The 22,920-nt window shown below is 31.0% G+C and overlaps 4 protein-coding genes and 1 long non-coding RNA gene across 6 annotated transcripts; 3 read left to right on the forward strand and 2 right to left on the reverse strand.

Annotated features, from left to right (window-relative positions):
- Positions 1-286: 286 nt before the first annotated feature.
- On the reverse strand, positions 287-1,901 carry LOC130668644 (uncharacterized). The gene is made up of 3 exons (XR_008990064.1): positions 1,765-1,901; positions 1,567-1,664; positions 287-598 (listed from the first exon to the last, which is right to left on the reverse strand). It is a non-coding gene; the product is annotated as an uncharacterized LOC130668644 (long non-coding RNA).
- Positions 1,902-3,596: 1,695 nt separating this feature from the next.
- Positions 3,597-10,053, forward strand: LOC130668567 (T-complex protein 1 subunit beta). Its single transcript, XM_057470913.1, has 4 exons — positions 3,597-3,754; positions 4,032-4,341; positions 6,060-6,796; positions 8,771-10,053. Exons 1-4 carry the CDS (start codon positions 3,752-3,754, stop codon positions 9,323-9,325), a joined length of 1,605 nt encoding a protein of 534 aa, XP_057326896.1. The 5' UTR covers positions 3,597-3,751; the 3' UTR covers positions 9,326-10,053.
- A 1-nt stretch (position 10,054) lies between these two features.
- LOC130668574 (NADH-cytochrome b5 reductase 2-like) lies at positions 10,055-13,569 on the reverse strand. The gene is made up of 4 exons (XM_057470925.1): positions 13,411-13,569; positions 11,618-11,935; positions 11,361-11,552; positions 10,055-10,503 (listed from the first exon to the last, which is right to left on the reverse strand). The coding sequence occupies exons 1-4, from the start codon at positions 13,420-13,422 to the stop codon at positions 10,120-10,122; spliced, it is 906 nt and encodes a 301-aa protein (XP_057326908.1). The 5' UTR covers positions 13,423-13,569; the 3' UTR covers positions 10,055-10,119.
- Positions 13,570-15,419: 1,850 nt separating this feature from the next.
- Positions 15,420-19,734, forward strand: LOC130672244 (NADH-cytochrome b5 reductase 3). Of its 2 annotated transcripts, none has more exons than XM_057476689.1 (4): positions 15,420-15,574; positions 17,773-18,090; positions 18,162-18,350; positions 19,211-19,734. In XM_057476689.1, the coding sequence occupies exons 1-4, from the start codon at positions 15,563-15,565 to the stop codon at positions 19,592-19,594; spliced, it is 903 nt and encodes a 300-aa protein (XP_057332672.1). In that variant the 5' UTR covers positions 15,420-15,562; the 3' UTR covers positions 19,595-19,734. The 2 variants fall into 2 exon arrangements, with proteins under 2 accessions (XP_057332672.1, XP_057332663.1); XM_057476680.1 differs by lacking the exon at positions 15,420-15,574 and adding an exon at positions 15,773-16,032.
- An 884-nt stretch (positions 19,735-20,618) lies between these two features.
- On the forward strand, positions 20,619-22,899 carry LOC130664837 (uncharacterized). The gene is made up of 3 exons (XM_057464974.1): positions 20,619-20,870; positions 21,040-21,186; positions 22,409-22,899. Exons 1-3 carry the CDS (start codon positions 20,819-20,821, stop codon positions 22,693-22,695), a joined length of 486 nt encoding a protein of 161 aa, XP_057320957.1. The 5' UTR covers positions 20,619-20,818; the 3' UTR covers positions 22,696-22,899.
- Positions 22,900-22,920: the final 21 nt, after the last annotated feature.

Consider the following 22,920-nt stretch of genomic DNA (forward strand, 5'->3'; position numbering starts at 1 on the left):
AAAAAACTATAGGCGTAATTTTTCAAAATATTTTTATTGTTGAATGCATCGTTTTTTTTTAAATCCAAAAGTTAGCAGACGTCAAATAATTTTTGGATTTTTTTAGAAACGATAAATGATCAAAAAAAAAATTTTCAAAAAATTGCACCTATAGTTTTTTTAATTTTCTACACATGCATTTTTTTTGTTTATTTTTTCTGTCATTAATTTGTTGAAAAAAAAAATCCGAAAATTGTTAATTGTCTTCTAATTTCAGTATCACAAATACGAAAATTTGAAGAAAAAAAAAAACTAAAAATATGCACATGTAGAAAATTTAATAAACTATAGGTGCAATTTTTTCAAATATTTTTTTTTTATAATTTATCGTTTTTTAAAAAATTCAAAAATTATTAGACGTCGGCTAATTATAATACTAATTTCAGTATCATTTTATAAATTGATGTCAAAAATATTTTTGCTCATGGAATTTATTAAATTTCAGCAGTAGTTGATATTATTTTTTTATTTTTCGAACATCTGTATTGCACTGCAATTTATTTTCTGAACCTGACGAACTACAAATGTAGTCTGGGCAACAATCTCTGTCGCATTCGCACTAAAAATAAAAAAAAAAGTATCGTAATAATCAGCAGCGACTACACGGAAAGAAAATTATGGGAAGTATTGCTATGCATTATGGGAATGGTTCCCATAATGGTATGGGAATAGTACCTACACTACTATAGGGATGGTTCCCATATATTATGGGAACCATCCCCATAATAGTATGGGAATGATTCCCATACCATTATGGGAATGGTTCCCATAATGATATGGGAATGGTTCCCATATTGGTATAGGAACTATTCCTATAATATTATGGGAACCATCCCTAAAATATCACTAAATTTTTTTTTTTTGCACAATAGTGTAGAAATTTCCCAAAATTTGAATTTTCTTGAATGTTTTGTGCTGACAAAAAATTCTTGTTAAAAATTTTTATGTTTTTTTGCCAAATACGATTTTTCTTTTCAATGTTTGAATTTTTGTTTTTATGTTTAATAATATTTCTGTGTATTGTAGAAGTGATTACCACACTTTTCTTTAAATTAATTTTTTCATGATAATATGGGAACTATTCCCATAATATTATAGGAATGGTTCCTATAATAGTATGGGAACTATTCCCATAATATTATGGGAATGATTCCCATAATGCAATTGGAATGGTTCGTATACCATTATGGGAATCATTCCCATAATATTATGGGAATAGTTCCCATACTATTATAGGAACAATTCCCAGAATAATATGGGAATGGTTCCTATAATTTATGAGAGTGGTTCCTATAAATTATAGGAACCATTCCCATAAATTATAGGAATGATTCCCATAATATTATAGAAAGTATTCCTATAATTATGGGAAACATTCCTATAATTATAGGAACCGCTCCCATAATTTATGGTCGTAATTCCTATTATGGTATAGGAAAAAATTTCACAAAATTATGGGAACCGCTGCCATAATTCTCTTTCCGTGTATTGTGTACTTTTTAATGGAAATTAATATATTTTACTTACACTTCTTCCCCATTCAGTGCAAGCTTCCGTTGCAACAAAGCAAAATATTCCGATTATGACAAAGATAAGAAAAATTTTCGACATTTTAAATGATTGAGCTATAAATAGTAAATTACAGACCAATAGAGAGATAACTTGGAGATTTAAAAAAAAAATCAATAATATTTCCAGTATATAATTTATAAAAAAATTGCTTACCCAATAAATGTATCAGTCGTCGAAGTTACGATAAATTAAATGGATAGAATTAAAAATTTTATCGGTATTTAAGTAAAGTCAATAAATCTATTAAAACTTCTGTGAGCCAATTAAATTGCTCGGTGATGAGAACAAAGACCGCACAGGAAAGGGGACAAAGATAAAAAATAAAGGATGATAATAAATGATTTTGAAATTAATGACGTTCGCGCCGTTTTTTAAATTTAATTTAAAAATAAGTTTTATTGTTCTGTTACTGAACTCGGCGTTTGATAAGTTTTGGATTCTTTTTTAAAATATAAGTTATCAGAAAAAAAATATTTTGAAAAATTCCACCTGTAGTTTTTTTAATTTTCTACATGTGCATTTTTTTTTTTTTTTTTTTTTTGTAATTCATTTGGTTTATTCACAAATGATTTTCAAAATTATCATTCAAACAAAATGAGTGGAAATGGATCATGATACTGAAGTCAGCAGACGTCTAGTAATTTTTGGATTTTATTTTAGAGAGTAAATTATGAGAAAAAAAAAATTTGAAAAAATTGCACCTGTAGTTTTTTAAATTCTCTACATGTGCATATTTTTATTTTTATTTTTTTTTTGATTGATTTGTTAAAAAAAAATCCGATAATTTTTAATTATCTGCTAACTTCAGGATCAGACATCAGAAAATTTTCAACTTTTAAATAAATAGAGTGAATAATTAAAAAAATAAAATTTTGAAAAAATGCGCATTTAAAAAATTTTTAAATTAATAAGTGCATTTTTTTAAAATTTGATTTTTTAAATTATTTACTCTATTTATTTGTAATTTTAAATATGAGTATGAATGTAGCAGGCATCCGACAAATTTTAAATTTTAAATAAAGTAAATAATTAAAAAAATGAAATTTTGAAAAAATGCACTTATTAATTTAAAAATTTTTTAAATGCGCATTTTTTCAAAATTTGATTTTTTAAATTATTAACTCTATTTATTTTAAATTTAAAATATGAGTGTGAATGTAGCAGGCATCAGACAAATTTAAAATTTTAAATAAATAGAGTAAATAATTAAAAAAATAAAATTTTGAAAAAATGCGCATTTAAAAAATTTAAAAATTAATAAGTGCATTTTTTTTAAATTTGATTTTTTAAATTATTTACTCTATATATTTATAATTTTAAATATGAGTGTGAATGTAGCAGGCATCCGACAAATTTTAAATTTTAAATAGAGTAAATAATTAAAAAAATGAAATTTTGAAAAAATGCGCATTTAGAAAATTTTCAAATGAATAAGTACATTTGTTTAAATATTTTTTTTTTAATTATTTTCTGTATTTATTTAAAATTTTAAATAAGCAGAGTAATTAATTAAAAAAATTAAATTAAAAAAAAATGCACTTATTAATTTGAAAATTTTCTAAATGCGCATTTTTTAAAAATTTTATTTTTTTAATTATTCACTCTATTTATTTAAAATTTTAAATATGAGTGTGAATGTAGCAGACATCCGAAAAATTTAAAATTATAAATAAATAAAGTAAATAATTAAAAAAATAAAATTTTGAAAAAATGCACTTATTAATTTTGAAATTTTTTAAATGCGCATTTTTTCAAAATTTTATTTTTTTAATTATTTACTCTATTTATTTAAAATTTGAAAATTTCACTATTAATTTTTACCATTTCAAATTTCCCGCGGAATTTAAATTTCCCTCCCTGCCGTTTCTCGTCTCCTCTTTACCATCCGCGCTTTCTAAAACTAAAAAAAAAAATACTTCAGCACATCTCCAATCGTCGACAAAAATCCTAACCAATAAAAATATCATCAGTCATAAATTCATAGAAACACACAAAATTTTACGCCATAACTTTTAACTCCATTGCCTTTTAAGACTCGATTTCTGTGTTCAGTTTTCAGTCTCGTGTTAAAAAAAAAATATATAATAATTATCAACATATATATAAATATATACTAATTATTTATCTCAAATAATTAATCATGGTGAGTACAATTAATATTTTTAATTAATCAAATTTTTTTTCTTTTTTTAAATTCAGTCGGAAAATAAATTTCGTTTATTTGACGACCGGTTAAAAATCACATGACGCTGAAATAAACAATTTTTTTTGTGTAATTTATTAATTAATAATTAATTGATTAATTTATTAATTAAATTAATTAATTTATTTGTGCGTTCAATTTTTTTTGAACAAAATTAAAAATTTTTTAAATTGAAATTGAAGTTGAGGTTGAGGTTAATTTTGAAAAAAAATTTTAGGTCTCGTTAAATCCGGTGAGAATTTTGAAAAATGAAGCGGAAGAGGAGAAGGGAGAAATTGCGAGGATGAGCATGTTCGCGGGAGCGACAGTAATCGGAGATCTACTCAAGTCCACCCTGGGCCCCAAGGGAATGGACAAAATTCTAGTGTCTTCTGGGAGAAACAGCGACCAGGTCCAAGTTACTAATGACGGAGCGACGATTTTGAGGAGCATTGGAGTCGACAACCCGGCGGCGAAGATTCTGGTTGACATGTCGAGGGTTCAGGATGACGAGGTCGGGGATGGAACGACCACGGTCACGGTTTTGGGTGAGTTTCCGGTGATGGTTTTGCTTTGAAACTGAATGGAGCAGAGGTCTAATAACTTTTGGATTTTTGAAAAAGTGATAAATTATTAAAAAAAAAAAATTTGGGATAATTGCTCTTGTAGTTTTTTTGATTTTCTACATGTGCATTTTTTTGGTTTTTTTTTTTTTTTAATTTATGGAGTGAAAAAATAAATTCGAAAATTGATAATTGTCTGCTAAGTTCAGGATCGCGCGGTAGGTTATTTTTAGGCGAGCGATTTTGGGAAAAGTATTGGAGATGGAGAAAAATGTAAGAGGGAAAAAATTTAGAGCTTTGAATTCTCTACAAAAAAGGTCTTTGTGATTTTTTACTAGAAATTGATCGTTAGAGTGTTAGAAATTTATTTGGGAAAATTCAGAGGATTAAGGAAAATGAAAAAATTTTTTTTTTGTATTGGAATTGAAATTACTCGTAAACTACTGGAAGTAAGACAAAATTACTAGGGACCAAATTTGTAGATCTTTGAATTCTCTACAAAAAACATGTCAGTCATTTTTTTTGTAGAATAAGTATTTTGGCTGGAAAATGAGTTTTTAAAATTTTTTATTTAAAATTTTGGATCCTAGTAAAATAATCTTTAGAATATCTTCTGCAAAATTCAAGATATCTCAGAAAATATCACAGATATCATGAAAATACCCCAGAGCAAATTTGTAGCTCTCACAATTCCCCACAAAAATTTCCTCTTTCACTTTTTTCTAAAATCACAATTTCACTTCCAAATAAAATTTCAAAAATTCCCCATCTTTAAAATTCCCTTCAAAGTTTTCCTATAATTGAAAATATCTCACAAACTATCACAGGTACCGTAAAAATACCCCAGAGAAAATTCGTAGCTTAGAAAATTCCCCACAAAAACTCCCTCTTCCATTTTTTTCTAAAACCAAAATTTCACTTCCAAATAAAATTCAAAAATTCCCCATCGACATCAATCTCTCGAACTTTTTTCAATAATTAAAAATATCTCACAAACTATAATAGATACCATTAAAATACCCCAGAGCAAATTTGTAGCTTAGAAAATTCCCCACAAAAATTTCCTCTTCTACTTTTTTCTAAAATCAAAATTTCCCTTCCAAATAAAATTTCCAAATTCCCATCTATAAAATCCCTTCCATATTTTTTTTATAATTGAGAATATCTTACAAACTATCACAGACACCGTGAAAATACCCCAGAGCAATTTTGTAACTCTCAAAATTCCCCACAAAAATTTCCTCTTCCACTTTTTTCTAAAATCAAAATTTCACTTCCAAATAAAATTTCAAAAATTCCCCATCTTTTAAATTCCCTTCAAAGTTTTTCTATAATTGAACATATTTCACAAACTATCACAGATACCGTAAAAATACCCCAGAGAAAATTTGTAGCTTAGAAAATTCCCCACAAAAATTTCCTCTCCCACTTTTTTCTAAAATCAAAATTTCACTTCCAAATAAAATTCGAAAATTTCCTATCGACATCAATCTCTTAAAATTTTTCCTATAATTGAAAATATCTCACAAACTATCACAGATACCATAAAAATACCCCAGAGCAAATTTGTAGCTCTCAAAATTCCCCACAAAAAAGTTCCCCTTCACTTTTTCTCTAAACCCCAAACTTTCTCCGTAATTTAAATTTATTCACTCAAAAAAAAAAAAACAGTTCCATTGAAATAATAAAAATATTTTTTTTAGCTTCGGAACTGCTCAAACAAGCAGAAAAATTAATTGAGCATCGGATCCACCCGCAGATAATAATCGTCGGCTATCGTAAAGCGACTCAGGAAGCACGTGAGGCTCTTCAGCTGTCCGCGATTGACAACAGCGCAGACCCCGCGAAATTCCGCGAGGATTTGATGAACATCGCGCGCACTACATTGTCTTCAAAAATTCTTGCGCAACACAAAGAACACTTTGCTAAGCTCGCGGTCGACGCAGTTCTTCGTCTCAAAGGCAGCGGCAACTTGTCCGCGATCCAGATCATCAAGAAACGAGGCGCGACTCTCGCGAATTCATTTTTGGACGAAGGATTTCTTCTGGACAAAACGCCTGGAGTTCATCAGCCCCGAAAAATCCAGAACGCGAAAATACTGATCGCTAACACTCCCATGGATACCGACAAGATCAAAGTCTTTGGGTCGAAGGTCAGAGTCGACTCGCTGGCAAAGATCGCGGAGCTCGAAGTCGCAGAGAAGGAAAAAATGAAGGACAAGGTCGACAAAATTTTGAAACACGGGTGCAATGTTTTCATTAACCGACAGCTTATTTACAATTACCCGGAGCAATTGTTTGCTGACGCGGGTGTGATGGCTATCGAGCATGCGGACTTTGATGGAATTGAAAGACTGGCTTTGGTTACTGGAGGAGAGATTGTCAGTACTTTTGATCATCCTGAGATGGTTAAATTGGGAAAATGTGAACTGATAGAAGAGGTAAGTTAGCTAGGTCTGCAAACGACAAAAAATTAATTATTTATCAAGTTTACGAAAAGTAAATAGATGATTTTGTAACTTGGGGATCGGGGGACATTTTTAATTGCAAAACGACTAGGGTACTCGAGTCCCTGACGCGATTACGCGTTAAATGAGTACCCACAACGATATGTTACGATAAAGTCCTCGGTATATATTTTAATTGTATATAAGACACTAATTATGTTTTTTTACGAGCTATTTATTTTTCACTAAAAAATCACTGGGATTTATGAAAAGTTTATAAAATTTCCCGTGGAATGAGTACCCACATCGATATCCGGTAAAATACTCCATTTATTTTATTGTTAATCATTTTTTTTTAATTAATCACTAATATTTTTTTATCTTTTTCAAACATATCGATGTGGGTACTCAAACTAACGGAAATTTTCTCACAAATTCACTGGCGCCGTTATAAATTCCCACAAGTCAATTATTCATCTGCCAATTCCATTAAATTGCAACTAAACCATTTATATAACTCGAATAATATTTATATGAGAATATATCGATGTGACGAGTCAAATTATCAGAAATTATCTCACAAATTTACTCATACCCTCACGAGTCCCAAATCTACAAATTAAATAAAATTTCCCTTTAACTAAAAACTGACCATTTTACCCGGCTATCAATTTATTATCGAAACATATCGATGTGGGTACTCAAACTACCGGAAATTACCTCACAAATTCACTAGTACCGTCAAAAATTCCATAAAATTAATTATCCAACATCTCGCTTTAATTACAAACTGACCATTCTACCCATCAATAATTTTTTCACCAAAACATATCGATGTGGGTACTCAATCTACCGGAAATTATCTTAAAAATTTATGAGTACCATCAAAAACTCCATAAGAATAATTATCCAGTGTCTCACTTTAGTTAAAAACCGACATTCTACCCATCAATAATTTTTTTTACCGAAACATATCGATGTGGGTACTCAAATTAACGGAAATTATCTCAAAAATTCACTAGTACCATAAAAAATCCCATAAAGTTAATCATTTGATATTTCACTTTAATGAAAAACCGACATTCTACCCATCAATAATTTTTTTTACCGAAACATATCGATGTGGGTACTCAAACTACCGGAAATTAGCTCACAAATTTATTAGTACCGTCAAAAATTCCATAAAATTAATTATCCAACATCTCACTTTAATTACAAACTGACCATTTTACCCATCAATAATTTTTTCATCAAAACATAGCGATGTGGGTACTCAAACTACCGGAAATTAGCTCACAAATTTATTAGTACCGTCAAAAATTCCATAAAATTAATTATCCAACATCTCGCTTTAATTACAAACTGACCATTCTACCCATCAATAATTTTTTTACCAAAACATATCGATGTGGGTACTCAAACTAACGGAAATTATCTCAAAAATTCACTAGTACCATAAAAAATCCCATAAAGTTAATTATTTGATATTTCACTTTAATAAGAAACCGACATTCTACTCATTAATAATTTTTTTTATCGAAACATATCGATGTGGGTACTCGAACTACCGGAAATTACCTCACAAATTCACTAGTACCATCGAAATTCCCATAAAATTAATTATCCAGTATCCCACTTCAATTAGAAACTGATCATTACGCATCAATAATTTTTTTTACCTAAACATATCGATGTGGGTACTCAAACTACCGGAAATTACCTCACAAATTCATTAGTACCGTCAAAAATTCCATAAAATTAATTATCCAACATCTCACTTTAATTACAAACTGACCATTCTACCCATCAATAATTTTTTTACCAAAACATATCGATGTGGGTACTCAAACTAACGGAAATTCTCCTACAAATTCACTGGTACCTGCAAAAAAAATTTTTCCCTATGAATTTCCAATTAACTACAATTTTAATTTTCCAAAGTCTAATAATTAAAAAAATTTCTTGCAGATTATGATTGGTGAGGACACACTCCTCCGTTTCTCCGGCGTTCCTCTAGGAGAAGCTTGCACAGTCGTGATTCGTGGTGCGACCCAACAAATTCTCGACGAGGCCGAGCGTTCTCTCCACGACGCCCTCTGTGTGTTGACCTCAACAGTCCGGGAGTCTCGCATCGTCTACGGTGGAGGCTGCAGCGAAATGTTGATGGCCGTGGCCGTTAATAAAGCAGCAGCCAACACTCCTGGCAAGGAAGCCGTCGCCATGGAAGCCTTCGCCAAAGCACTTCAGCTGATCCCCACTTACATTTCCGACAACGCCGGGTACGACTCCGCTCAGCTGATCAACGAACTTCGTGCCGCCCACAACTCCGGCGCCACTTCCATGGGTCTCGATATGGAAAACGGCAAGATCGGATGCATGAAAGCACTCGGCATCACCGAGTCCTGGGCCGTCAAACGTCAAGTTCTTCTCAGTGCTGCAGAAGCCGCAGAAATGATTCTGCGCGTCGACGAAATTCTTCGTTCCGCTCCGCGCAAGCGCGTCCAAGACCGCGGCCACTGTTAGATTTTACTCACATGTTTTTTATTTCATATATACTTCACATTTTTTACACTCGCGGCATTCAAATCTTCTCCGAGGGCCACTCCGAAGGCCTTCTAAAAATTTCACTCCTTAATTTTTATTAGAACCCGCGGGAAAAATTTAAATCCGCGGCTCGACCGCCAAACTTTGCTCTGGCGGTCGAGCCATTAATTAATTTTTATAACTCGGCCTGTAATTAAAATTAAGGGCTCAAATTTTTTGAGGACTTCCTGGGAGGGCTCCAGAAGAGTCCTAGACCCCGCGGGATTCAAAACTTTAATTATTAATCATAATTATAATTATAATTGCATAATCTTAAGGTTAATTCACGAGTTTGATGATTAATTGGTCATTAATTAGGCAATTAAGGTCTAATTTTTTTTAGTTCATGAGTCGGGGCGGCTCGAAGGACCTCTAGGAAGGTCTCCACAAAATTTCGTTCCTTAATTTTAATTAGCGGCCGCGGTAGAGTTAATTAATTGGCAACGCCACCGCTAGGGAACAATTCTGGCGGTCGGTCCGCGAATAAAAATTTTGTTTTTCGAGTTCTAATTAAAATTAAGGAAAGAAATTTTGCAAGGACCTTCCGGGAGGTCCTCAGAAGGATCCTAGATGACGATAATTAAAAAAAATTTGACAGTTGTCTTATTAACGGCCGGTTGATTGAATTAAAAAGGAGGAAATTTCACGCTAACAAAAAATAATTCATGCTTTCATTATAAAAAAAATGTTATTACATATTTTTTACATAAATAATAATAAAAAATGATTATAAATTAATATATGTAGCGTAATTTATTATCGTAGCCCAACTTGTCGAGATTTGGGGTGCAGGCGTTTTTGATCATGGCCGGAGGGCCACAGACTAGAACGATTGTGTCTTCTGCGGGAGGGTACATGTGGGCACTTATCATCTCGGCGGTGATGTAACCTGTCGAGAACTTCCAGCCGTCGCTGCCGACGTCGACGGTGTACCAGCGTTGGAATTTATTTGGGTGATTTTCAAGCACTTCCTCCAATTCCTCGCGCAGCAAAATGTCTTTTTCCGATTGATTTGCGAACAAGAGTGAGACTTTGGTCGAGTCCGAAGGATCCTTCATGATGGCGCGTATCAACTGGAGCATTGGAGCTATTCCAGAACCTCCAGCAATCATTACAACCTTTAATAAAAATATTTTTATTAGTCATCCGAGCAACTGATTCCGCGGATTTATTTTTAAAAACACTCGAGTTTAAATTACGCGAGAAAGTATTGAGATAAACGAACGTTTGAGGAGCTCATTGGAAAGGAAATTTAATTTACTACAATTTTGAATTCTTTGTTAAATCTCGTAGGACCAACGGTTTTTTAGTTTTACCATTTTAAAGTCCAAGTCAAGAGTTCGGAGCAAGAAAATTCCCGCGGGCTCATCTTTCGGGCGTTGGGAGACTGCAGCTCGGTAACTACTGACTCCAGGGATTTTTTTGTGAGGATAAAAGTTATAGAGAATGCAATCAGCTTTCTAATGACCGCCATTGAGTCTAATTATCTACGACAGCTACCGAACTATCGATAGTTTTATAAATTTCGTAATAAAAAATAGTGATAATTTTGTGAGATAACTTTGGATTTATTTTCCGGCCAAAGGATCCACGTGAGCTCAAAAGTCAATCAGACCTTTTTTATAGAGAATTTAATTCTGAACAAAAAAGGTCCTGAGCCATTTTATCGTAGGTCCAGTTTTTCAGCCGCAAATGCAAGTTTAAGTGTAAATACATAAACTACCAAATAAATGAGCCCTTAAAAAATTTTTTGATCTGCAAATTAAATTTCTGGCGCTCCTATCAAAGATACGGGAAAAATGGTCATAAGCAATTTTGTAGGAAATTTAATTCTGCACAAATTTGTCTATGTCCACTTTAGCCGTATCTTTGATAGATTTCCCAGAAAATCAATTGGAGCAGCGGGAACTTGAATTTTACCGGACAGTTGAATTTTGGGATTCAAATGAAAAAAATTAATAATAATTATCATTACCTTGTTGACGGTGTGGAAATCTAATGTTGGATCGGTTCTAGATCTTTTGATTGCAAAATTACCATAGCCTCGATAAAATAACCTTCCAACGGGTCCAAAAACGTCAATTTCCTCCCCGAGTTTCATGTTCTCTATGTACTGGGTCAACTTACCCCCCTCTGGGAACTTTGGGTGCACATTCTTGAAGTAAACCTGCGCAGAATCACCAAATTAATCACTCGCATTAGCAGAAATAAACAAAGAAATAAAATTCGAACCTTGATGACCAAATCAACGAACCCGTGGTCGTCGTCGCTGGAAACTGGAGTGTAAGAATGCGAAACCACTTCCCCGTTTATTTCAGCAGACAACTTGATATGCTGGCCGAGAGGGAGTCCAAGCACGTGCTGACTAGTCGGTAGCCCGAATCTGTACCTCCTGGTGTCGTGACTTATTGTTTCCTTTTCGATCAACGGCAGCTTGTATTTTTTCGACGGATCCTCCAGCAAAATTGGCGCCTGTTTTCTTTTACGAATCAAATAATTTATTGTGACTCCTATTATTATTGAGCCCACAGCTCCCACAACTGCCAATATCTAGCAGAAGAAAAATTTATTGAATTAGTTATCAAGTTTACGAGAAGTAAACTATATATTTATATGACTCGGAAAATATATCGATCTGACTAGAAAAAATTATCAAACATCTCACAAATTTACTCATATCCTCACAAGTCCCAAATCTACAAATTAAATAAAATTTCAGTTGAATTAAAAACTGACCATTTTACCCGGCTATTAATTTATAATCGAAACATATCGATGTGGGTACTCAAACTACCGGAAATTATCTCAAAAATTCACTAGTACCATCAAAATTCCCATAAAATTAATTATTCAATGTCTCAATTTAATTATAAACTGACCATTCTACCCATCAATAATGTTTTTACCAAAACATATCGATGTGGGTACTCAAACTAACGGAAATTATCTTAAAAATTTATTAGTACCATCAAAATTCCCATAAAATTAATTATTCAATGTCTCAATTTAATTATAAACTGACCATTCTACCCATCAATAATGTTTTTACCAAAACATATCGATGTGGGTACTCAAACTAACGGGAATCATCTCAAAAATTTATTAGTACCCTCAAAAATCTCATAAAATTAATTATCCAACATCTCACTTTAATTACAAACTGACCATTCTACCCATCAATAATTTTTTTACCAAAACATATCGATGTGGGTACTCAAACTAACGGAAATTATCTCAAAAATTTATTAGTACCATCAAAAATCCCATAAAATTAATTATTTAACATCTCACTTTAATTACAAACTGACCATTTTACCCATCAATAATTTTTTTTATCGAAACATATCGATGTGGGTACTCAATCGACTGGCGATTTCCTCACAAATTTCCTTGTGCTATCAAAATTCCCATAAAATTAATTATTCAGTATCTCACTTTAATTAAAAACTGACCATTTTACCCGGCTTTCAATTTCTTATCGAAATATATCGATGTGGGTACTCAAACTAAAGGAAATTATCTCAAAAATTCACTAGTACCATCAAAATTCCCATAAAATTAAGGATCCAACATATCACTTTAATTACAAACTGACTATTTTACCCATCAATAATTTTTTTACCAAAACATATCGATGTGGGTACTCAAACTAACGGAAATTATCTCATATATTTATTAGTGCCATCAAAAATCCCATAAAGTTTATTATTTGATATTTCACTTTAATTAGAAACTGACATTCTACCCATCAATAATTTTTTTTACCGAAACATATCGATGTGGGTACTCAAATTAACGGAAATCGTCTCACAAATTCACCCATACGTTCAAAAAAAATTTTTTCCCAAAAATTCTTTCCTGACTTAAATTTGAATTTTTCTAATTTATTTTCTTTTTGAGTTTAACCTTTGAATTCACTTGGATTATTATTAATTATTCTTTACTTGTTAATAAGAAACAAGCGATCACTGTTTTTATTATTCACAAAAAAAATTTTTTGTCAAAAAAACATTTTCAAAAATTACCTGAGTCTTCATTTTACAAAATAAAGTTTTTTTTTTTTTCTATGATTTACTAGAGCAAGTACGCAATAGATAAATAACTTATACAACTGATTCATATATCGTCATTGCTCACTACTTTTATGATTAATTCCAAGGCCTCCATTCACTCAACAGGAAAAATTTAATTTCATAATTAAAATACATTTTTTTTCTACGAAATGTTTATCTTGAGATTAAGTACGAGGTCTCTTACCCAAGGAAAGTTTTTTTTTTATTACCGTCAAAAAAAAATTCAAATTTTCCCAAATAATACAAATAATTTCTATAGATTACTTTTAATTCAAAATTCCAGCTCAGCAATCAATTTCTCGACAAAATCTATTGATACCTTTTTTGTAGAGAATTTTATCCTCTACAACTTTAGTCCTTATCATTTTTATCATATCTCCGATAGTTAACCCGGAATTTAAATTCAAAGCTCGAGAAATCGTCAAAATTTTCTCTCCATTCAAAAAAAAAATACACGAGCATTTAAAATTACAATTACAGCTCAATTATCTGGTTTTTATCAAAATTGATAAGGACGTTTTTTGTAGAGAATTTAACGAGCTACAAATTCAGTCCTTATCATTTTTATCATATCTCTGATAATTTCCGAGATATTTAAAAAAAAAAAATTTTTCTCATTTACAATATTCACAAAATTTGCATACCGCGCACTTAAAATAGTAATTACTCCTAAAATATCAAAGTTACAAAAAAAATTAATGAGACCTTTTTTGTAGAGAATTTAATTTCCTATGAAATTGATTCTCTTCATTTTTGTCATATCTCTAATGTATAACCCGCAATTTAAATTTGAAAGTCAAAAACTTTCAATACTCAGGGCGCCGTCTAGTTTAGTCGATTAATCGATCTATCGTTTGACAACTCGATTACCTTTTGTCTCGATATCCATCACTCGACGACTAGTCACGTAATCGATCAATCGAATATTGTGATCTCGATAGCCAGCGAATAAATTTCTGACATCTAATTTCTGAACTTCTAAAGCGCGGGAAAATTTGAATTCCAGAGATTTGAATGCTCGGTGAACTTTCTCGATTTTCATGTTCTCCGGATCATATTTGAGATTTTCAAAGAGCGAATAAATATGATATATTATATGATTTATATATAAAAACTCTAAGATAACATTTTTTTTTTTTGACTTCTCATATTTTTATTATTCCTGTTTTTATTTTATATAACTTTGATATTATAAAAAAAATTGCTCGTCATAGATTGAAGTCACGTTTAAAATTAAGTCGATTACATAAAATATATATAAATATATATATAAATTTATATACTTTTTTCATTGTATTGAGTAATTAGTTTTTTTAATTGATGAAAAAAAGTCCTTGTCGTTATTTTATATCTTCATATATATACATATATATAAAAAAAAATATGAAAAAAAAATGAACTAGTCTGACAATATTTTTTAAAATTCATTTTATGAGAAAACTATCAAAGATATGAAAAAAAGTCTCAGGACCAAATTTGTAGAGAATTTAATTTCCTATAAAAATGTCCTCATTAATTTTTTTCATATTTTTGATATTTCAGCTGGAAATTGAGTTTGAACATAAAAAAATAAATTCAAATTCTCATTGAATTTATAGATTTGTAATTAAACTCTAATTTGTACTGGAACTGTCCATTTTACCCCAAAAGTACTCCAGAGCTTTTTTGTTCGGAATTAAATTTTCTACAAAAAAGGTGTCTTTGACTTTTTGTCTCCCGCCACTCCTTCATCCAAAAACTCGATTTTTTCGAACTAAAAAAAAATTTCAGTCCCTTCATTGCAGAAAAATTTCAGGGGATAAATTTTTAAAAAATTTCACAAAATTTCCTCTCATAAAATTTTATAAAATTTCCTACTGTCATATCTATTGTCATATAAATTAATATTTCCGTACTCTGTAATTATTCCAATTACATAAAAAAAAAAAAAAACTTTATCTCCCTCCAAAAAAAAAAATTCCACGTTCGAAGTTTTATCTCATATATTACTACAGTATACTAAATATATGATATATAATATAGATCTATCAGAGGAATTCTATTCTATAGTTTTCAATGGTCATATTTATATATATTTAATATAAACCTAAACCTAGACCAAAAAATGGACACCCAGGTAATTTTTTTTTTTTTTTTTTTAATCAAGACCGCGGATTAAATTCCGTCTAATTAAATATATGTATATATAAATATATACAATACCGGGATTTATATATATAAATAGTTGTATTCTATTAATATTAAAGCATAATATATATATATATATAAATATACATATATATAAATAAAAAATGTACCCCAAACTTCACTATAGTCTAGACTACGGACTTTAAATTTAACGCAGCCGCGTTTGCGATACTTCTGTGGGAAATTTGCATTTATAAGATTCTAACCTCATTTAGGAAATTTTACTCTGAAAATATATAAATTTACTTTTACTAAAAAATATGAGTTTTTGAATTAAACTCTAATTTTTTTATTAATTAATTTATCGAAATTCGAAGTCGAGGCTGTGAATTGACAGAAAAAAAACAGAAGTGTCTCAGAAAATTTTGAAAAATGATAAATACACGTGTAAGTTTTTTCGAAAATTTTTCGAGGGAAATTAGAGTTTAGAAAATTTTTTTAGTCATTTATTGGAAAATATTTAAGTTACTAATTGGAGGGAAATTTTAATTTTAATTTTATGGGGAAATTTATTTTGCTGGGTTTCGAGGTTAGTGTACTGTGGGAATTGATGGAAAAAAGGATTTTTGGAGGGTGAGGGAAAGGTAATTTTTTGGGGTGGAATTAAATGGGAGCTGGGAAATTTAAGGGGGTGAAAAATTAATTGAGGGGTTTCTCGTTTAATTCTATGGGATTTTTGGTGGCACGAGGGAATTTGTGAGGAAATTTCTGGTAGTTTGAGTACCCACATCGATATGTTTTAGTAATAAAATTGTTGATGGGTAAAATAGCTAGTTTGTAATTAAAGTGAGAAGGTGGATAATTAATTTTATGGGATTTTTGATGGTACTAGTGAATTTTTGAGATAATTTCCGTTAGTTTGAGTACCCACATCGATATGTTTTGGTAAAAAAAATTACTGATGGGTAATGATCAGTTTCTAATTAAAGTGAGATACTGGATAATTAATTTTATGGGATTTTTGATGGTACTAATGAATTTTTGAGATAATTTCCGTTAGTTTGAGTACCCACATCGATATGTTTTGGTGAAAAAAATTATTGATGGGTAAAATGGTCAGTTTGTAATTAAAGTGAGATGTTTAATAATTAATTTTATGAGATTTTTGATGGTACTAGTGAATTTTTGAGATAATTTCCGTTAGTTTGAGTACCCACATCGATATGTTTTGATAAAAAAATTATTGATGGGTAAAATGGTCAGTTTGTAATTAAAGTGAGATGTTGGATGATTAATTTTATGGGATTTTTGATGGTACTAGTGAATTCGTGAGATAATTTCCGTTAGTTTGAGTACCCACATCGATATGTTTTGGTAAAAAAATTATTGATGGGTAAAATGGTCGGTTTGTAATTAAAGTGAGATACTGGATAATTAATTTTATGGGATTTTTGATGGTACTAGTGAATTTGTGAGATAATTTCCGTTAGTTTGAGTACCCACATCGATATGTTTCGATAATAAATTGATAGCCGGGTAAAATGGTCAGTTTTTAGTTAAAGGGAAATTTTATTTAATTTGTAGATTTGGGACTTGTGAGGGTATGAGTAAATTTGTGAGATAATTTCTGATAATTTGACTCGTCACATCGATATATTTTCATAGAAATATTATTCGAGTTATATAAATGGTTTAGTTGCAATTTAATGGAATTGGCAGATGAATAATTGATTTGTGGGAATTTATAACGGCACCAGTGAATTTGTGAGAAAATTTCCGTTAGTTTGAGTACCCACATCGATATGTTTGAAAAAGATAAAAAAATATTAATGATTAATTAAAAAAAATGATTAACAATAAAATAAATGGAGTATTTTACCGGATATCGATGTGGGTACTCATTCCACGGGAAATTTTATAAACTTTTCATAAATCCCAGTGATTTTTTAGTGAAAAATAAACAGCTCGTAAAAAACCATAATTAGTGTCTTATATACAATTAAAATATATACCGAGGACTTTATCGTAACATATCGTTGTGGGTACTCATTTAACGCGTAATCGCGTCAGGGACTCGAGTACCCTAGTCGTTTTGCAATTAAAAATGTCCCCCGATCCCCAAGTTACAAAATTATCTACTTACTTTTCCTAAACTTGATCAATAATTAAATTTTTTTTTGTATGTAGACATTGGCAATTGTGGGAGCTGTTGGCACGATAATAATAGGAGTGACGATACATTATTTGATTCGTAAGAAAAAAAAGGCGGGAATTTTGCTGGAGGATCCGTTGACCAAATACAAGCTGCCGTTGATTGAAAAGGAAGTAATAAGTCACGACACCAGGAGGTTCAGATTCGCGCTACCGACTAGTCAGCACGTCCTTGGACTTCCTATTGGCCAGCATGTCCATTTATCTGCTGAAATAAACGGGGAAATTGTCATACGAGCCTACACTCCAGTTTCTAGTGACGACGACCGCGGGTTCGTCGATTTGGTTGTCAAGGTACAGATTTTAATTGATTGTTTATTTTTATTTCTCCTGATGCAGGTGATTAATTTGGTGATTCTTCGCAGGTCTACTTTAAAAATGTCCACCCGAAGTTCCCAGAGGGGGGTAAGATGAGCCAGTATTTGGAGAGCATGAAAATTGGAGATGAAATTGCATTTAAAGGACCCTCTGGTAGATTAGTTTATCAAGGCAAAGGTACTTTTGCTATCAGATTGTTGAGGAAGGAACCACCCACTCAGTATCATGTCAAGAAGGTCATTATTATTATAATTATTAATTTTTTTTATTTGAATCCCAAAATTCAACTGTCCGGTGAAATTCAAGTTCCCGCTGCTCCAATTGATTTTCTGGGAAATCTATCAAAGATACGGCTAAAGTGGACATAGACAAATTTGTGCAGAATTAAATTTCCTACAAAATTGCTCATGACCATTTTTCCCGTATCTTTGATAGGAGCGCCAGAAATTTAATTTGCAGATCAAAAAATTTTTTAAGGGCTCATTTATTTGGTGGTTTATGTATTTACACTTAAACTTGCATTTGCGGCTGAAAAATTGGACCTACGATAAAATGGCTCAGGACCTTTTTTGTTCAGAATTAAATTCTCTATAAAAAAGGTCTGATTGACTTTTGAGCTCACGTGGATCCTTTGGCCGGAAAATAAATCCAAAGTTATCTCACAAAATTATCACTATTTTTTATTACGAAATTTATAAAACTATCGATAGTTCGGTAGCTGTCGTAGATAATTAGACTCAATGGCGGTCATTAGAAAGCTGATTGCATTCTCTATAACTTTTATCCTCACAAAAAAATCCTTAGAGTCAGTAGTTACCGAGCTGCAGTCTCCCAACGCCCGAAAGATGAGCCCGCGGGAATTTTCTTGCTCCGAACTCTTGACTTGGACTTTAAAATGGTGAAACTAAAAAACCGTTGGTCCTACGAGATTTAACAAAGAATTCAAAATTGTAGTAAATTAAATTTCCTTTCCAATGAGCTTCTCAAACGTTCGTTTATCTCAATACTTTCCCGCGTAATTTAAACTCGAGTGTTTTTAAAAATAAATCCGCGGAATCAGTTGCTCGGATGACTAATAAAAATATTTTTATTAAAGGTTGTAATGATTGCTGGAGGTACTGGAATAACTCCAATGCTCCAGTTGATACGCGCCATCACGAAGGATCCTTCGGACTCGACCCAAGTCTCACTCTTGTTCGCAAATCAAACGGAAAAAGACATTTTGCTGCGCGAGGAATTGGAGGAAGTGCTTAAAAATCATCCAAATCAATTCAAACTCTGGTACACCGTCGACTCCGGCAGCGACAACTGGAAGTACTCGACTGGTCACATCAACGCCGAGATGATAAAAGCTCATATGTATCCCCCCGCAGACGACACAATCGTTCTAATGTGCGGCCCTCCGCCCATGATAAATTTCGCCTGCACTCCGAATCTCGACAAATTGGGCTACGACTCAAAGTTACGCTTCGCTTATTAATTTTTACCACTTTCTTATTTTTAATTTTAATATCCGTCTTATCATCGTTGTTAATTAGTATTAATAGTTAACGAAAGTAATTTATCAAACACTTTTTTTGTAAATTTACTGTACAATAAAAACCTTTTAATTTTAAAAAATTTTCTTTCCTCAAGATTTTCTTGGAAAATATTCAATTTACGGAAAATTCATAAGTAACCTTTTTTGTAGGAAATTAAATTTCCTACAAATTTGGCTCTTATCATTTTTATCATATCTGTGATAGTTCGCCCGGAAATTCCGTATATATAAAAACAATGACAGATTTTTCAAGGAAACTTTTCAGAAATTTCGAAACTCGAATCTTTAAGTTCTAATTACTCGTAAACTATCGAATTATCGGGAAATTCATAAGAAACCTTTTTTGTAGGAAATTCAATTTCCTACAAATTTGGTCTTTTTCTTTTTTATCATATCTCTGATAGTTCGCCCGGAAATATCTTATATACAAAAACAATGACAGATTTTTTCAAGAAAACTTCAGAAAATTCGCAACCCGAGTCTTTAAGTTCCAATTACTCGTAAACTATCGAATTTACAGGAAATTTATAAGAGACTTTTTTTGTAGGAAATTTAATTTTCTACAAATTTGGTCTTCATCATTTTCATCATATCTCTGATAGTTTGCCCAGAATCTTAATTCAAAGTTTAAAAATTATTCTACAAGTTTCTCAGCCCGCCATTTTGTCCTCCAGTTTTCAAAATCAAAATGCCCGCCAAGTTATCAGTTTTTTCAAAAAAGTATCAAGACCTTTTCTGTACAAAATCAAATTCTCTGCAAGATAAGACGGCTAATTTTTGTATATTGATGACATTTACCCAGTATATTTACTCAAACTCGAGAAACTGGAGACTCGCGGCCACCTGTTGGCGCTTTTTTGAACTCCTGTCAAAAAATTGACTTCTCTAATGGTAAAATTTTATCCTAATGATCCCATGCTTACCAGCGATGATTCTGAATCATTATTATTATTTATTAGTCAGAGCCAGAAGTAAATAGACGCCACATTTTTATGGGCGCGACCATTGACATTTTTTTGTAATTTATTTTATTTTAAATTTTAAAAAATTTTAATTATTTATTTATTTTTAAAATTAATTATCGCGTGTGTTCAATGACTAATTGTCAGTAATTGTTGATTACAACGAAAATATAAAAGGAGTAAAAAATTTATAACCGCAACAATGAAACAAATATTTTTTTTGTTGTTAATTATTGGAGTATTTTATAAACAAGGTAATTATTAATTATCGATAATAAGTTTTAATTATGAAAGGAATTTTAGAAATGAAACAAAACAATTTTTTTTTTAATGGCTTTAGAAATTTTTTTTTTTATAAAGGGAATTTTTTTTTATATCCAATTAAGTGAATAAAAATTTTGATTATTATCTGATTAATTACAGTATCGGCTGCTGGTGGATGGCTACTGTGCTATAAATGTAACAGTAATCAACCAGGATGCGGTACTCCACTTAATTGGTTATGGTACTGGGGTGAATACTGCCCAGAACCCGATGACGTATGTGTCAAAGTCATCGAACGTAAAGGAGGTAATTTTTAAAAAAAATTTTTAATTAATCGATTTTTTTCGATATATCGAATTTCAAGTATCGATATATCGATAGGTGACAGTCGATTGTAATTTAAAATTGTAAATTAATTGTTTTTTTTTTCGATATATCGAATTTTAAGTATCGATATATCGATAGATGACAGTCGATTGTAACTTTAAAATCTACATTAATTGATTGTTTTCGATATATCGAATTTCACATATCGATATATCGATAGATGACAGTCGATTGTAATTTAAAAATGTAAATCAATCGATTTTTTTCGATATATCGAATTTCAAGTGTCGATATATCGATAGGTGACAGTCGATTGTAACTTTAAAATGTACATTAATTGATTTTTTTTTCGATATATCGAATTTCACATATCGATATATCGATAGATGACAGTCGATTGTAATTTAAAAATGTAAATCAATCGATTTTTTTCGATATATCGAATTTCAAGTGTCGATTTATCGATAGGTGACAGTCGATTGTAATTTAAAAATGTAAATTAATTGTTTTTTTTTTCGATATATCGAATTTTAAGTATCGATATATCGATAGATGACAGTCGATTGTAACTTTAAAATCTACATTAATTGATTGTTTTCGATATATCGAATTTCACATATCGATATATCGATAGATGACAGTCGATTGTAATTTAAAAATGTAAATCAATCGATTTTTTTCGATATATCGAATTTCAAATATCGATATATCGATAAATGACAGTCGATTGTACCTTTCAAATGTAAATTAATTGATTTCTTTTCGATATATTGAATTTCAACCATCGATATATCGATCGGTAATTCGAGGTATCGACGTATGAAGATCGATACTGGCTTCTCAATATAAATTAATCGATTAATATTCGATATATTGAATTATTAAGTATCGATTCATGGCTATCGACTATTCAATTATCGATTCACTGATTTTTCATTCGAGATATCGATTTATGAAAGTTGACACCAAACTTCAATTAAAAATTCATCGATTGGTATTCGATATATCGAATCTATAAGCATCGATATATCGATTCTAAAAAATTCGATACATCGAATGCTTTCGATATATCGATCTGTTACAATTGATATATCGTACTCTTGAGAATCGATATATCGAATTTTCGAGAGTCGATTTATTGAATTTTTCGATATCTCGAATTTTTTAAATTAATAATTATTTTGTATGTTTGTTAATTTAGCTGAGACATTAATTACACGTGACTGTTTGAGTACATTGCGAGACTACCGTACCGATATACCAGCAGATCACTACGAAGGATGTCGTCCAGCAGCAAAAGATGTCCGACTTGGTCACTTTGTAAACAATACGATCAAGGAACTCGATATACACCGCGATTACTACGACGAAGTTTCCTGGTGCTTCTGTTACTTTGACAATCGATGCAACTCCGCCACCTCGTTATCGATTACTCAGTCTATAATTCCTCTAACTCTTCTTACTTTTATATACAAATTTATTTTATAAACATTCCTGCCTATATCGATTAAAGAAAATTCGTTTTATAGAAAAATTTATGAGATTTTATAGTTATAACTTTTTTTAGAAATATAATGACTACAATGATACCGTCCAATTTAATTAGATAAGTGTAACAAGATTAATCATGATCAAAAAAAAATCCCGTCCAAATGTAAGAATTTTATATAAATTTATATATATATATATATATACAAATGTATTTTTAAATGT

Source organism: Microplitis mediator, chromosome 1 (genome assembly GCF_029852145.1).
Source record: "Microplitis mediator isolate UGA2020A chromosome 1, iyMicMedi2.1, whole genome shotgun sequence".
NCBI lineage: Eukaryota > Metazoa > Arthropoda > Insecta > Hymenoptera > Braconidae > Microplitis > Microplitis mediator.

Coding starts and splice junctions, on each gene's coding strand:
- LOC130668567 (XM_057470913.1), top strand. Junction 4,342..6,059: donor GACCACGGTCACGGTTTTGG/GTGAGTTTCCGG, acceptor TATTTTTTTTAG/CTTCGGAACTGCTCAAACAA. Junction 6,797..8,770: donor AATGTGAACTGATAGAAGAG/GTAAGTTAGCTA, acceptor AATTTCTTGCAG/ATTATGATTGGTGAGGACAC.
- LOC130668574 (XM_057470925.1), bottom strand. Junction 11,553..11,617: donor TCGTTGATTTGGTCATCAAG/GTTCGAATTTTA, acceptor GATTCTGCGCAG/GTTTACTTCAAGAATGTGCA. Junction 10,504..11,360: donor ATTTCCACACCGTCAACAAG/GTAATGATAATT, acceptor TTTTTATTAAAG/GTTGTAATGATTGCTGGAGG.
- LOC130672244 (XM_057476680.1), top strand. Junction 18,091..18,161: donor TCGTCGATTTGGTTGTCAAG/GTACAGATTTTA, acceptor GATTCTTCGCAG/GTCTACTTTAAAAATGTCCA. Junction 18,351..19,210: donor CTCAGTATCATGTCAAGAAG/GTCATTATTATT, acceptor TTTTTATTAAAG/GTTGTAATGATTGCTGGAGG.
- LOC130664837 (XM_057464974.1), top strand. CDS start 20,819: ATGAAACAAATATTTTTTTTGTTGTTAATTATTGGAGTATTTTATAAA. Junction 20,871..21,039: donor TGGAGTATTTTATAAACAAG/GTAATTATTAAT, acceptor GATTAATTACAG/TATCGGCTGCTGGTGGATGG. Junction 21,187..22,408: donor AGTCATCGAACGTAAAGGAG/GTAATTTTTAAA, acceptor TTGTTAATTTAG/CTGAGACATTAATTACACGT.